Raw genomic sequence first — 14,840 nt, forward strand, 5'->3', positions numbered from 1 at the left:
ATAGAGAAAACTAATAGATTAAATAGGAGAAGGAAAAGCCAACACAGAGAGAGACGCCGCCATCCCTGCGGCAGTCTAATTCTAGCTTTTAACCCTCGAGAGAAGTACAAGTACGTTCAAATCCCCTCTTTGTCGCTCCGGAAACATTCTGGCACTGCACAGAACCACAAAAATAGGCACAACTGTTCTTCAGAAAAATATAATCGAATTACCTTTCCCGAAAGAATTATAAGCTTATACAGATATTTTATTTGACGCATGACAATTGATTCGTACATGCATAATTGAACTGATGATACCAATAGCCCATCAAATGCTATGTCCATTTACAGATGGCACAGTGGCATACATTCTACATATGGCAACCACAGACACAGGTCTGCCCTTTGTTCAGCTGCTAGGAGTGAAGTTTATGCAGATTGGGGGATCAATCCTAAAGATTGACAGGATTGCAGATGGAACGGTCCATATTCCATCACCACAAATCAAGCCTGAAGCCACCGCTCCGGCATAGTCTTCAGCCTCTTTCCGGTTCAGCCGTTCCCAGACATACAGTATCACGGTCCCAACGAACATGTCGATCGCAAAATATGCTCCAATGTAGAAAGGCACTGCCATTGCCATCGGTATCGGAATATAACTGGATACATTCTTTGGAGTCACATCCCTCATAAGATTGATCACAAGCGCAGCAACAAAGAACACACAACAGAGCTCCAGGCAGTGCTTTGGCAGCGCTGAGAAGCCTTCGACACCCAAAATAGCCATTTCTCGGTATATGACTGCATATGGAGCCTTGTACACTCCATCAGGGGCTCCGACATCGAAAGCAGTCCAATAGAGCCAGAAAGTGAGAGGAGCTATGATACAACCTAATGCCGTGCCAATCAACTGGGATACAAACATGGATCTAGGAGAGGATAGGGTAAGATAACCTGTCTTGAAATCCTGCATCAGATCGGCAGCGGTAGACACGATGGACATCATAACACCACATGCTGCCAGCCCAGCGATGACACCGCCCTTGCTTCCGACTAGTGAGGCGAAGACGAAAAGTCCGATCTTCCCATAGGTTGACGCAAGGCTCCAATCAGTGAGACCAGTGCCATAGGAATTACAGAAGGCCAGTGCCGGCGCAACAATGTAGCATGCAAGGACTAGGTACCATCTCATCTGCGGAAAGATGCACGGTATCGTTGCAGTGGATATAGCAGCAAGACCAATGTAACCAGAGGCTGCAAACCAGGATGGTATGCTGTCCTTCACAAATGTTTCATTCCGCAGCCTTTCCTCCATTAACAGTTTCGAACTCTCATCATCTACATAGAGCAGAGATCAAGACGTAAAGTTAAAATGTAATATTTTGTGAACATCTGATAATGTGCACAAACTACATGCTAGTAACTGGATCTTCTGTGAAGGATTGGTTTACAGAACATCTGCAGGAAGACTTTTTGGTTACAATCATGTTTACCGTAATTCATCCAATACTGCTCCAAGACAAATATCTTTGAGCAGTGTTTTTCTAAGAACTATTGTCAGGTCAAGTTGTTAGAAGTAAACTCATGTTATATATTACGAAACTCCAGTTGTTTTGTTAGTATGTGGTATGAGCCTCTGGTTCTGCATGAAACCAATCTAATAAACAGGCCTTTTTCAATTTCTAATTTCTTTTAGTCTCTTTTTTTTTTCATTTTGCAAAGGCACATGGCGAATACAAGATTCTACCTCATAAACTTGCTATCAAAGATCAAGACCTCTAGTTGATATTTTCAGTTCTTTCATTTTGTCGTGTGATGTCCACTAAAGAAGGTTAATATCAAAAATAATTATTATTGTCTCAGTTTTCAGAATAAGTGGGATTATTGTTTATACAGGTTAAAATAAAAAAGTGCATCTATAATACATCAATGAAATAGGTTACCTTGATGAGCCACTACAAGGGGAAGGCTTGTCTGCTTTGAGCACGCATTCAAGAATTCCTTGATAGTTATGATTACTATTTTTATCAAGTTGTAAAGACCATCTCCAAGAATAAGAGAGATAGCAATGAAAACCTGGAACATAGTTAAATTTTGATATTAGAAACTTGAGTAAATGACTACTCATGTAATAGGTTAGACAAAAAACTAGCAAGTCAAAATTTGATAAAATTTAATTCCATTGACATGAAATAATTTTAAAATATATAAAACAAACAAAATCAATATAAGGTCAAAACAACCAAGCGGTGCCACATTTAGAGAAATATATCAAACCTAGGTTCTTGGAGAAAATTGTGGTAAATAATTTGAAGGGAAAATTCCATCTTTATGCCTTGAGATGCAGTTATCAATGGACTTATCACTCTGGAACTTTATATAAGCCCATGTCCCTCGAAGCCTTGAGATGATTTTTCGTTAATTGAAATTCTTACAAGCGATTAATCAAATTCACTCAGCAATAGAAGCTAATGTCCAATCCAGTATACTTGCCTAGCAAGAATGGTCGAACAATAAACTTAATTTATTTATCTTACATCTTATATTGGAAAAGAGACACCATAAAATAGATGTATTAAAAGTATGTTAAATAGGGATACTATGAAATGATGTATGAATATTTCAATAGTGCATGACTTTGAATGTAAGCATTTTAATAAATGTTTTTACTATAAATAAATAGAGATTCATGAAGTTGAGTGTGTAAGAGAATAATTACATTGGAAATTGCCTTGATAAAAGAATTTTTTGTAAGAAAGTTATAGAGCTTTATTTATTCCCTCGACCAATTTCCACCACTCTTCCTCTCTCCTTTTCACTTATAAAAAACAAATCTACTGAATAAATAAAAAAAAACTCTAAGGCCTCTTTGGTAAGCCACATTATGCTACCCATTGAACACCATGTCAGTCTGGTTGGTAGTGTCTTCTAAGAAAGATTTGAAAAACCTAGAAATACTAATGCCAAATTAATCATAAAAATGAGCAATAAAAAAATATTATTTAAATTAGTGATGAAAAAAATCAAGAATTGAAGATAAACAACCAACTCTGAGTGTTAAGGGTGCAAATTCTTTTCAGTTCAGCCAGCCTCTCTCATTAATCCAACCACAGGACCAGCTTTACTATAGCGAAGTGTGCCGAACTCTTTACTTGTAATTGTTCTCAATGCCTTAGCACAAAGTTGATGAACATTAATAACAGTTCCATACTTCCATACAAGTCCTACAACATCAAACTCATGTGTTGTTTATATTTTTTAAAGCTTCATATAGATAGGAAATTTCCTCATGACTCTGTAGCAAATATTTAAATTGAACACTAAAATTTTGTCATACCTTATATCCATAGAGGCCTTTAAAGTCATTGCTACCAAGGTTATTTGGATACCAATCCCCAGCTTTTGTGGCGATGAACGGCCAAAGGAAACCCCAAGATATGATAGCTCCAAGTAGGACAGAGCAATTAACAATGTGTGGGCAGATGAGACCGCATCCAACATATGTTGGACTGAAATCAAAGTAAAATCTGCATTGAGGAATGTAAACCATAATCAGATGGAACATAGATGAGTGCTTCCTCTCTGGTATAGAGGTTCTTGCCTGAATTGGATCTCTTTCTAACATTTGCACTACCAAAGAGAATAATTTGAGGTTTAAAAAGAGACATGCAAATCCATTGTCATCCCTCAACAGCCAGCATTATATACAAATATCTAATGTTCTTCTTCTTTATTTGGGTGATGATTCAGGTGAATTGACAAACATTTGGCAGGCAAGATTCTTTGGATCCTCAATCAGTATATCAAATAACATACTTTAATGCAAGTTTCACATTTAATTTTCTGTTAGCTCGATGAACAAATAAAAGAGTACTAAAACCACATGATGTTTTGTGTCTAAGCTTTTTAAATGTTATAAATCATGTTCATCAAAGTAGAAACTCAATATTTAAATTTTCATTTGACACTATCAAAAACTTGATTGTAGCAATGTAATATGTTGCATCAACTCTCCTTTACCCTTCCCTCCTCTCCCACATGCATCGAAGCACACACAGTCACAGTACATAATTGCAAAAGTAAATATTACGATTTGCAGTGGTGTATATGCAAAGCCCTACATCAAACAGTTTTTTAGTCATAAATTCTCCAAATTTTCAGTTAAGGTGAAACAAGAAAGAAAAGATTCTTACATGGAAAAAACAGATATGTTAAAGTCAATTCATATATAAACTAGCTAAGATATTCTACTAAACAAAGACCAAGACACAAGCATAAGATCAAAGCCATTGACGATGCAGCCAGAAAATCCAATGTTTCTCCATGTACTTTCACTTAGCAAATGCAAAGAAAAAATAATGACAAAAGTTGAGGCAGAAACACTTACGTGTTCTTAAATGCTGCAAGTCCGAGGCTGGGAAAATTGTCAAAGCCACAGGAATCTCCTACACCACTGAAGAACCATTTAAAGCAACTCCAGAAGAAACTTATGCTCAGATACTTTCCCAGGCAACGAACTTGTTTCCTGCAGTATATCACATAATAATCAACATGTCTAGCTAATGAAAATTATGGAGTTCATGTTGCTAGAGAAGTTATCTTCTTGTTTCTGCATGTTGCAACTTAACTGTGGAAGGAACTAAAAAACCTAAACCAATATAGCAACAACTATTAATATTATTTCTCCCCTTGATTTGGAGGATGAATTGATTGAATACCCGAGAACCATAATCTTTCAAATGGACAGCTTCTGCGATGATGGATAGGGGTCAGGTTTGGCATCTATGCCCCCTGCACCCAAAACAGTATGAGAGCCTTTCAGCTCGTGCTGCTCACACTCCTAGATCTTAACGGTGGTACCTCTGCTACCATAGTGTGAGCTGGGAGAAGCTCCGAAAATCCCAGCCTACTTCAAAAATGAGCTTGAAAGTTGATCATACAGCATAAAGAAGCCAATCACCACTTTACCATACAAAGGAAGAGGAGAAAATCAAACAATGTGTCTGGATTATTAATTTCAAATTTTGATTAGCACATCTACCTTGCAAGCATCCTCTGTCATGGGTCAGAAGAAAAATGATGGCATTCTCATGGAACACCTTCTTTGTAGAAAAATAATGGCATATTTTCTTTTCAAACATATAGTGTTTGCAGCAGATAACACTACGATCCTTTTCTTGGTTGCAGCTTTAACATTTTGATGGATGTTTCTCTTACTCAGGGCAAGAGTTACTATCTTAAACAATCTCATCAACAATTTCAACGTTGACTATAAAGTTCTTGGAAGCAGTTAGCTACTATTCTGTGTTCTCCCAGCAAATCCATTTCATATCTTAATGTCATTAAGATATGGATCTTAATAAACTTATCATTACTACCAAACAACCTTGCAAGAATTTTTTTTAATAAAAACCAAACTTCAGAGTAAATCAAATACGCTACCAAAATTTCCCAGTGGAAGCTTTGTTCGTATTGCTTTCTAGAATGTTTGAGATGTTTCTGAGGCCATTTAGTGCATGAAAGTCATGTCTTAATGTCATTAGATATGGATCTTAATTAACTTATCATTACTACTTAACAACCTTGCAAGAATTTTTTAAAAAAAAACCAAACTTCAGAGAAAATCAAATAAGCTACCAAAATTTCCCAGTGGAAGCTTTGTTTATATTGCTTTCTAGAATGTTTGAGATGTTTCTGAGGCCATTTAGTGCATGAAAGTCATATCAAATGAAAGAAAAAAAAAATCATACATTTACATTATTTATCTTGTGCCTGAATAGCACTCAACATAGTTAATCTCAAGCTAGATGCACAAGGAAATAGATATACCCAGCAAGCTCTGCTCCTGTAGTAGTGTGAAAACTGTTTATCAACAAAGCTGTAGCAGTCCCACTAGGATATGTAAGCTTGTAGTCAATTACCATAACCTGCAACATCATAACAAGTAAATATATGGGAATGATACTTTATTAATGTCAATAAAACCTTTAAAGAAAAGGTTTAAACACCACTTGAGATGGGACATACTAAATTTCTAAATGATTAAAACCTCTGGTAATCATCAAGCAATAGATGTTTTTTTGGCTGAAAGCAATAGATGATTGTTGATTTTAGAAACTTATAGGCATTAGACAACAAAGAAGTTGACATGAGAAAGGGTCTAAGTGACCGTTATGAGATCTACTCTCACAAATGAGGTTCAAGGATAATCACCCCGAGCTTTCTCTCACCTTTTATAAAATGATACTTACAATGTATTGATTTGTGTTGAACTAAATTGGTTTCCCCAAAGGTAGAAAAAAATAATAATATAAAGCTTCTTTAAGCTGCCAAACGAAAAATTTATTCAGTCTCTGTATCAAGAAACCAGAGAGCTTGTAAGACCAAACAGTTATAAGGCTTTTCAACAACAGTACTTAGTGACCATTTATTCATCTTATCAGGTTTTTGTTGTCCAAAAGAAACTTCAAGGCTAGCAGATAACAACTGATTAGAACTTTATTCTATGCAAACAAAAGAAAATCCAACAGTGCATTGGACTAAGAAATTGTAAAGTGAAAGTTAAGATAGTAAATCCAAATGTTGAAATTTGCATTTTGGCATAAAAGTTTTTCAGCAAAATAGTAAACTGCAATAATACATTAATACAATTCCTAACTAATTGTCTTATGCAATTTCCAAAACAATACCAAATTATATATATCTCTGCTATGATGACAGGTTCAATGTCATACATCTCCATATTCCTTGCGTACTACATTCAAGCCAAACTATTGGGTTGATGAATAAACTTGTACAAACATGTCTATATTTACTGCAGACAGAAACCTAATTATACATTTAGTTATTAAGTTCATTTCAAACATATGTAATCTAATTATGGAGAGGTTTCATGGCTTCAACAACCTAAATTTAATCCATGTACATAAATACTTCATATGAAACACTAAAAGCTAAAACTAATCCATTTTCAAATATATTAAGTTTGTCTATGACAGACAGAAATTTATGAAATGAAATCACTGGTCAATTTCAATACTAATAAAACTCTATATTACCTTGCATGTTAATGTCTCTTTTTCTTAAAGCTTATTCGTTTTGGTCAATAGAAAAAGTAAGGAAAAGAAGGGTCAATACAGGTAATCATTGTTAGAAAATATATTTTCTAATTCCTAAGTATGTATACTTCGTCATGTTGATAGTTGAATGTTCTAGTATTTTTCTTCATGCAGAATAGATGAAATATGGACAATAAAGATGAAGCATGAAGCTCCTCGGCATTGGTTTGAGCATAACAGAAGTAAAAAAAAAAAACATTTGAAATGCCAATTAGAGCTACTGGAGGGAAAAGATCCATGTAACCAACCCCAAAAAGTTGGAACATTGTTGAACCATATAAAGCTAAAAAGTTATACATTCTATACAGAGAGAGATATCCACTTAGTCGTAGCAATCATTGAGTGTGATAGTTAATCAGTCCTACCTAGACTCGGTGATGACAACAACAGAATGACAAATATGCTTCTAGTCACAAAACGCTTCTTGATGAATCCAAATTAAGTCAATTTGAGAATCTACAGGGCCTATTCCAGCCTAAAACCACCTTTGATCAATTTGTGATCCAAGCTGGGTCTCTTTAGTCATCATGTGGTATTTAACACAACTAAAATTAAAGCAACGATTTGATCTCCTTCTTCAATCCTGAACTGGACCCAATTGCAGAAACCTTGTATAGACTAATTTATATCTGTCCTGCTGCTAACTTTCGTTCTGTTTTATCTGAGAGTTCTTTACCAATATTTGATTCCTTAGTTATGGGAATAACTATGTAGAACGTCAGATGTGTATGGAACCAAAGCAAAAGCAGCACTGCTTTATTTACCTACCTCAGTCAACAAATTGGTGGTGGAATACCTTAGCAGAAAAATGATGATCAGAAGCTAACATGATCCATGAAACATATTCCAACATAAAGAATATTTCACTGCAACAAATCCCAACTAACATTATACATAGAATGCATCCAACAACACAACTAAGTTATAGTACCAAATTCCGATAAAATTATAGCTGCAAATACCTTACGTAGTGCCACGAGGCTAAAAAGCCCGAGGAAACTCACAACAAACATGAAACCAATCATCCAACTCAAGGAAGGATTTTTAACATCTTCTGCTCTGTTACCAGGATAATCAGCTCCTATGAGTTCATACGTCCTTTGATCCATTGAAAGCATATACGACCCAAACCCCCCTGTGAAGGAGATGTTGGTTAATAGTTATACTTAACTGAAATGTTAACCCATAAACCACAATCACAAGGATCAACTGTGCCATTCAACAGCTAACACAGAACTTTAGAAGATTGTGATAGCCCCAGAAACATATTAACCATGCGAACCGACAACGTAGCCTCATCACAAAACAACACCAATCACCGGATGCATCGCCAAGATCAAAGAGAACGTGAAAAGAAAGCAGGGGAGAAATAAAAGCCCTATTTCTGCAAATTCGACATGCGACGAAAAAGGAACAACAAATCCCAATACAGAAACGATATTAGCAGTTACCACTGAAGGCCAATCCATAGCAGGCCACGACGCAAGTTTGGATCACCGTGTTCTCCTGCCTCGTGAAGGGCTTCGCCGAGACTCCAATCCTCGATGCAAGCTCGGTCCAGCTCTTGATGAAGAAGAACCCCAAGAGGCCAGCGGCTACGTTGAGCGACGGGATCACTCCCACCGTGAGATTGAGCTTGTGGGTGATGATGCAGAACAGAGCCCCCAGGAGGGTACTCACAAGCAAGCCCCTGACGGTGATCTGCTCCCTCCAAGGTGGGATCTTTTCAGCGTGTACGAGGCCCCCCGTCTTCTCCGGCGGCAGGAGTGGTTCCGAGATCTCCACCGCGGAGCCCACCTCCATTCCCATCGCTTCGCCGGTGATGACCGTGGGCAGTGGAGAAATCGATGCGGAAGGGGGAATCGATAGGACGGTTGTGCGGGTTTCCTCGGAACAGAGCGTAGCAGCGGCGTAAGGAAAGACGGAACACGATTGGTCCTTCTGGCGGTCGACGTCACGGCTGAAGCGGTCATTGTCAGCGTTTCCGTTTGGCTGGTAGTTGGTCGTGTGGTGACTCATCCGGTACTGTTACCGAATAATGATTGAGGCTCTTTGTTTCATACTTTGTGATGAAACCAATCGTCTAAACGACGCAGAGACGGTGATGATACCGTCCAATATTTCATCCTCATCTACAAAAAAAAAAAAAAATAATAATAATAATAATAATAATAATAATAATAAAGCTTTGACGACCAAATTATATTAAAAATTAAATAGTAAATAATTTAGGAACTTGAACGATTTTGATGGATAGACCTATGTTTTTGCTACATTACTTGCATCAATATCCAGCTGACCATTCACAAAAAGTTGCAACGGAACTAAGATTATATTGTCATTTAGCTCGTATTAGTAGCATCTAAGCTTTCTCATAATCATAATTTGAAGGAGTTTAAAAGACCTCAAATGTATGTCAAGCAGGCAATTTGTTTATCGCTTTTTCTAAGCTAACTTGACGTCGACTCCACGTCGATAGCTTTGCACAAACACCTTTATCTTTTGATGGATGTGAAAGGCCAAGCTATCGATACACTATATTTGGGAATAGGAGTCGGCGGTCAAAGAAATAAACGAGGTGGACCTGACACATAAATGTAAGCATCGATGGGAGGGTGATGGCATAACCACATCAGCAGGCAACATTTCAAATCCTGTTTTCACATGACTCATTAGAACTAAAATATACATATTCGCTAAACTATACATGATGAAGTCGAGAATATCCTTAGTAGAGATCTAATATTGATTTGATGAATCACACACGATAAGAAGTGGAGTCTTCACCCTGAATATACTATTCTGACGATGATTAAGATTCATTTAACCTACATCTTCTAAAACCGATAAGAACAACATGAAGAACATATTGAACAAGCAGAAGTCACTAAAGAACTACTTTAGCATGGAAACCAATTCACTAGTGCAGCAGCAAAGGAATGGTAGCTGGTGCCTGGTCGGTCAGCGGAAGTGTAGGGCATTAGATAAGACAAGCAATCGGGAAATAAGAGGGCACCGAGTTACTACTTGATTACCACTAAAAGCAAGCATATAGCATGTCACAATGGAGGTCTGGACCATGGTGTTCTCCTGCTTGGTGAAGGCAGAAACCTCGAATCCCAGCTTCGAGAGAGTGCGCGTCCACAGGGAAATGAAGAAGTAGGAGAGGAGTCCAGCAGCCAGGTTGATGGACGGCGCCAGGCCTACCCTCAGATTGAAGTGGTGTTCGACGATGCAGAAGAAGGTCCCTAACATGGCTCCCACCACCACTCCTCTCACTGTTATCTGCTGCTCCCATGGAGGGATCTCGTCCGCCGGAGGTTCTGCTACGCCTTCTGTGTTGGTCGGGCAATGATCGGAAAGCTCAGTTGCACTCGCGCTTTGCATCTCTCCTTGACCGCGCATGTCCGTGAACTCTTGGATGGAGGAAACTCCACCGCTGCAGCATAATTAGTGGTTGTGGTGATGCAAAACAGCCTCCCAAGCAAAGTTGGTAGGGATCATCCATTAGGATTACTGGATCACGAAGTAAGATTATACACTAGTGATATGCAACTTAGTCGGCAGTTGTGTGACTACGACGTTAATTAGCATATTTGGCTGAAAAGAAAAAGATGTGGTACCAACTCATTCATATTGGAAAATTATAATGTCCTTTTAATGTATATACACTTTAAAATATGAAGAAAAAGATACATTTGCACTTATACATTTTGATGTAACTTATATGTTCCATCCAAATACTATGATCCTCCACATATGCTCCTTCCAATAACTTTCAACCCAAAAAATAATAATAATATTAATTAATTCAATAAATTTCACCCAAAATTCTTTTGATCAATATTCCCATACAAGAACTTAATAACTCAACCTTTATTATTTGTTAATACCATTTTGCAAATCCCAAAGCCCCCCAAAGGAGAAATGTTGTAAGCTGTAATCGTCAGTGGATCCTTTGAGCAATGGTAGATGCTTTGAATGATTAACCAATGGGTGGGCCGTCGTCACAAACACCGCGTAACGGGATGAAGTTGTCTTGGTGAGGGCTCGATGTAGGAAGGAATCTTCCCTCCATACGCGACGTCTCTTGCGATGACTTGCAGGCAATGATTGCGCAGCGTATCACAGGCGTCTCAGCGGACTTCTGCATCTTTCCCAACCTACCTACGTTGGCCTGCTTCCCACTCGCCTTGTTTGCTTCGCTGACGTCCATGACAAGGTAGTATTCCCATTGGGAATACATGTCTTCGTACAGCGCAACTGTGGCTGTGGATGAGGAAGACCATAAAAGATGGCCAGAAACAAAGCAAAAGGGATCCGCTCGGCAAACAAAGATTGTCCCATACGTAGAAGCGGATATTGACCGCATCAGAGATCAGAAAACCAGTGACAGAAGCACGAGATTCTCGATAGTCGTATATAAAAGCAAGACCGTGGTTTCATATGCTACCGCTGCATCAGGAATTCCACCCACCGTGTATAGCCGAGGTATGGAGCGACGAGCGAGGCTTTGTGTTGTGATGGTCTTGGCGCTTTTTGCAGGTAGTACTGCTGCAGCAGCGAGGAGGCTTCTTCGTGAGGAGCCAAGCTTATCGTCCCGTCATAGGTCGGATGAAGTCGACAACCGTCGACGACTCCTCGTGAACGAAGACGAGGAGATGGAAAGCATAGTGGAGAGCCAGCGTCAGGTTCCCTCCGGTCCAAATCCAAGAGAACCACCGGTTTCCGGTGAGTCGAGAAAACATATCCAGCGTCTGGTTCCTTCAGGTCCGAATCCAGAAGAACCACCGGCTCTGGCCGAAGCAGGTGAACAAGTCAAACGAATCCGTCGTCGTGAACCGAGTAAACAGATCCAGCGTCAGGTCCCAACAGGTCCAAATCCAGAAGAACCGCCGATATCCGACCGAATCCATGTCTGATTAGTTCCGATGAGTCGTCCGCAACTTAGAACTAAAGAAAGCACAATTGCCTACGGCCTGCTGCCTTCAAACTGCGTGCGTGTTCAGTATGACCTACGAATAGCAGACGGTCGAATCAAGTTCTTCTTGCTTGTATCTTTCCTCCATTTGCAAGTATCGTCAGTTGGCATCATGAAACAATTTTCTTTATGTGACGAGTAGGTAACCCTACTTGATGTTGTACGTAAAATGCCTGGAAAGAAACCAATGATATCTATCCAAAGAGCGTGCTTTATTCGTTAGTTGCAAATCTATTAATCTTTTGACTGACAAATTATGTGCATAGATACCGACAGTATCATATGAGCGTATCTAAATTGTTCTTTAGAAGAAGATTTGTCCGTATGGAATGTCCAAAAGGATACTCTTTTCGTTCCAACTTTTCTACTATCAAATCATCTTTTGACCACCTTATTAGCAACTAAATATAATGTGATTTCTATGCTGCCACTCTTAACTGTCATGACTCTCTAAATTCCTCCTCTTTTTTTTCATGCTAACGTTACAGAGAAAGTATCCATTTCATAGCAAAGGCAAGTCTTCTCTTCGTTCCAATAATCCATATAGAAATAGATTTATCTAGAAATTGATTATAACATCATTTCGGAAATTAAAATAACGTTAAAAAAAAGCTTCGTGATTCCATCATCTATTCTTTCGTCATAACATCATCTCATTTAAGGGGAGAAAGAATGTTGATACCTCAGCATCTTTTGTTAGATTGAGAAGTATCGATATAATATATTAGTGTCTGTCTGTGATTATATATATATTCTCGCGTTTTCTTGATGCATGATTTGCCCACCATGTTCTTCATTCTTCCATCAAGAAGACCTTGCGATTAGCTGCACCCGTTCAACTTCTTTCCGGCACAATGACTTGTCCCCGTGAGCTGAGCTCCCTCACCGCTCGGCCTCCTCTCACCACAGTGTGATGGGCTGGGCTTATTAGGTCACATGCATGCAGCATGGAGAATGCGATGGTATATATATATACCTTGGAAAGCCAAAGCAACAAATTAACATCTTGCATTTAAAACACATTCACTGTTTCCAACCCGAGAACATTCATTATTTACGCTCTTCTGTAAGTATTGGAGTCTCAACCTGGTGTTGCAAAATCGCCTAAAACTGTTTAGCTTTTCTACTGAATCAAAGGATTCAAGGATTGATTGATGCATGGAATTATTTATTAGGAAAGATAAAAAATATATTTTTAATCATAAATAATTATGTGTAGTCTGGATAGAGGATAGAATGAGGTTTACATATATGTGCTAGGGAGGCTTAAAAGATGTTGTAGTTGAAAGATGTGAGACTATTAACAGATACACTGAGAGAGAGAGAGAGAATGAGATTTAGAAAGATTTTACTAAAAAATTAAATATGTTTAATTTAATTAAGAATATAAATTTTATAAAACTTAAATCGATCTTAAATAATTAAAATTTTACTATTTTATTGCTATTTGTTGTCGTACTGAATCAAAGGATTACAAATGTCATCTGACTGGTCCAAAGATAACAGTAGAAGTTATGCAAAAGAAAAGAAAAAGGAGAGCAGTAGGAGTGAGAAAGCAGCATTGGAATCATAAGAGATAAGGAGCTAAGAATAAGAAGACAACGGAGCTCATGTTGTGACAAGAGACTCTTTCATGCGCATCTGCTTTTCGACACACATAAATCAAAGGAAGCACATAATTTCCTTTTAATTATACGGAAAATCGAAACAAATGCTGTCCCTGCAATCATTTTAATGTAATCAATTCCTGCTTTGTTTTGATTCATCAGCTCAAGCGTGACCATGTGTTTCTTGCTGTAGGAGTAGTCTCATTTCAGCAAAAAGTACAAGTAAAAGACAGTAATTCCATGTTATGATTTACTTTGACGGCAAACTATAGTTAAACCAATAAAAAAAAAAGCCCTCTAATCTCTTAATAAAAATCTCAGGTAATCAGTGATTTTTTGTTTCCTCCAAAAGACAAACAAACTTATTATCTTCTCTCCCTCCCATGAGAGGAGATCAAAACCTTCAATTTAAATAGAAGGAATGTATATATGTTATGCCAAAGTTCATTACTAGCTAGGCTGCAATATGATTTGCTTCAGCAAGCCATGAACTTGATGATCAGTACATGCTTGTGATTCTATGTATGTAACTGGAAAATATTTGAACTTCATTGACCACTATTCATTCCAAGGCTTGAGATTCAAGATATGAAAATCACAGCTTCAGATTTTTTTTTTTTTTTGTAACCAATTCATAATTATTTTTTTGGGAGACAAAAAAAAAAGAAAAGAAAAGGATATGGTGGTTTGACACTTTGGTTGGTGCAAAACATCCATCGATAAATGAGGAGGTTTCTATCACCGAATGAGAGAATGGACAGTAGTAATTGATGGGTAAAGGCCAACCTATGCTCTTCACATCACAACCTTTTTCTTTTCCATCCACCGGACATGATTGACCACCAATATCTCCTCTTTGTAACAAAAACCTTTGCTTTCCCATCACACTCGAGGATCTGTTCTTGTCTTCATCATTATAAATAAAGGCTTTTGTCTACCACCCATCGACGCCATGCTCATTTCCACGGATGGTGACAAAGTCCTGTAAGGTCATGTTCATGATATTCCATGAATATTTCTCTAACCTCGCACCCACCCAAAAAGAATTCCATCGTACCCATCGATTAAAGGAAAAGTAGTAGCAGCAGGCATCGAATGCCAATACAGTTTTGCAAGCATGTACACTGTGGTGAATGATGTGAATATGAGAACA

General features: G+C 38.1%; 1 protein-coding gene across 1 annotated transcript; it reads right to left on the reverse strand.

The window, feature by feature from the left end:
- Positions 1–223: 223 nt before the first annotated feature.
- Positions 224–10,592, reverse strand: LOC135622285 (probable metal-nicotianamine transporter YSL6). Its single transcript, XM_065124009.1, has 8 exons — positions 10,135–10,592; positions 8,551–9,231; positions 8,062–8,234; positions 5,811–5,908; positions 4,369–4,506; positions 3,319–3,508; positions 1,925–2,057; positions 224–1,319 (listed from the first exon to the last, which is right to left on the reverse strand). Exons 2-8 carry the CDS (start codon positions 9,116–9,118, stop codon positions 391–393), a joined length of 2,229 nt encoding a protein of 742 aa, XP_064980081.1. The 5' UTR covers positions 9,119–9,231; positions 10,135–10,592; the 3' UTR covers positions 224–390.
- Between the last annotated feature and the right edge of the window lie 4,248 nt (positions 10,593–14,840).

The sequence above is a fragment of the Musa acuminata genome, chromosome BXJ2-9 (genome assembly GCF_036884655.1).
Source record: "Musa acuminata AAA Group cultivar baxijiao chromosome BXJ2-9, Cavendish_Baxijiao_AAA, whole genome shotgun sequence".
Taxonomy (NCBI): Eukaryota; Viridiplantae; Streptophyta; class Magnoliopsida; order Zingiberales; family Musaceae; genus Musa; species Musa acuminata.

Bases quoted from the DNA above. Each gene is read 5' to 3' on its own strand.
- LOC135622285 (XM_065124009.1), bottom strand. From the start codon at position 9,118: ATGAGTCACCACACGACCAACTACCAGCCAAACGGAAACGCTGACAAT. The intron at 3,509-4,368 runs GTAAGTGTTTCT...TCCTCAATGCAG, and splicing joins CTTGCAGCATTTAAGAACAC to ATTTTACTTTGATTTCAGTC. The intron at 1,320-1,924 runs GTAACCTATTTC...TGCTCTATGTAG, and splicing joins CCTTGTAGTGGCTCATCAAG to ATGATGAGAGTTCGAAACTG.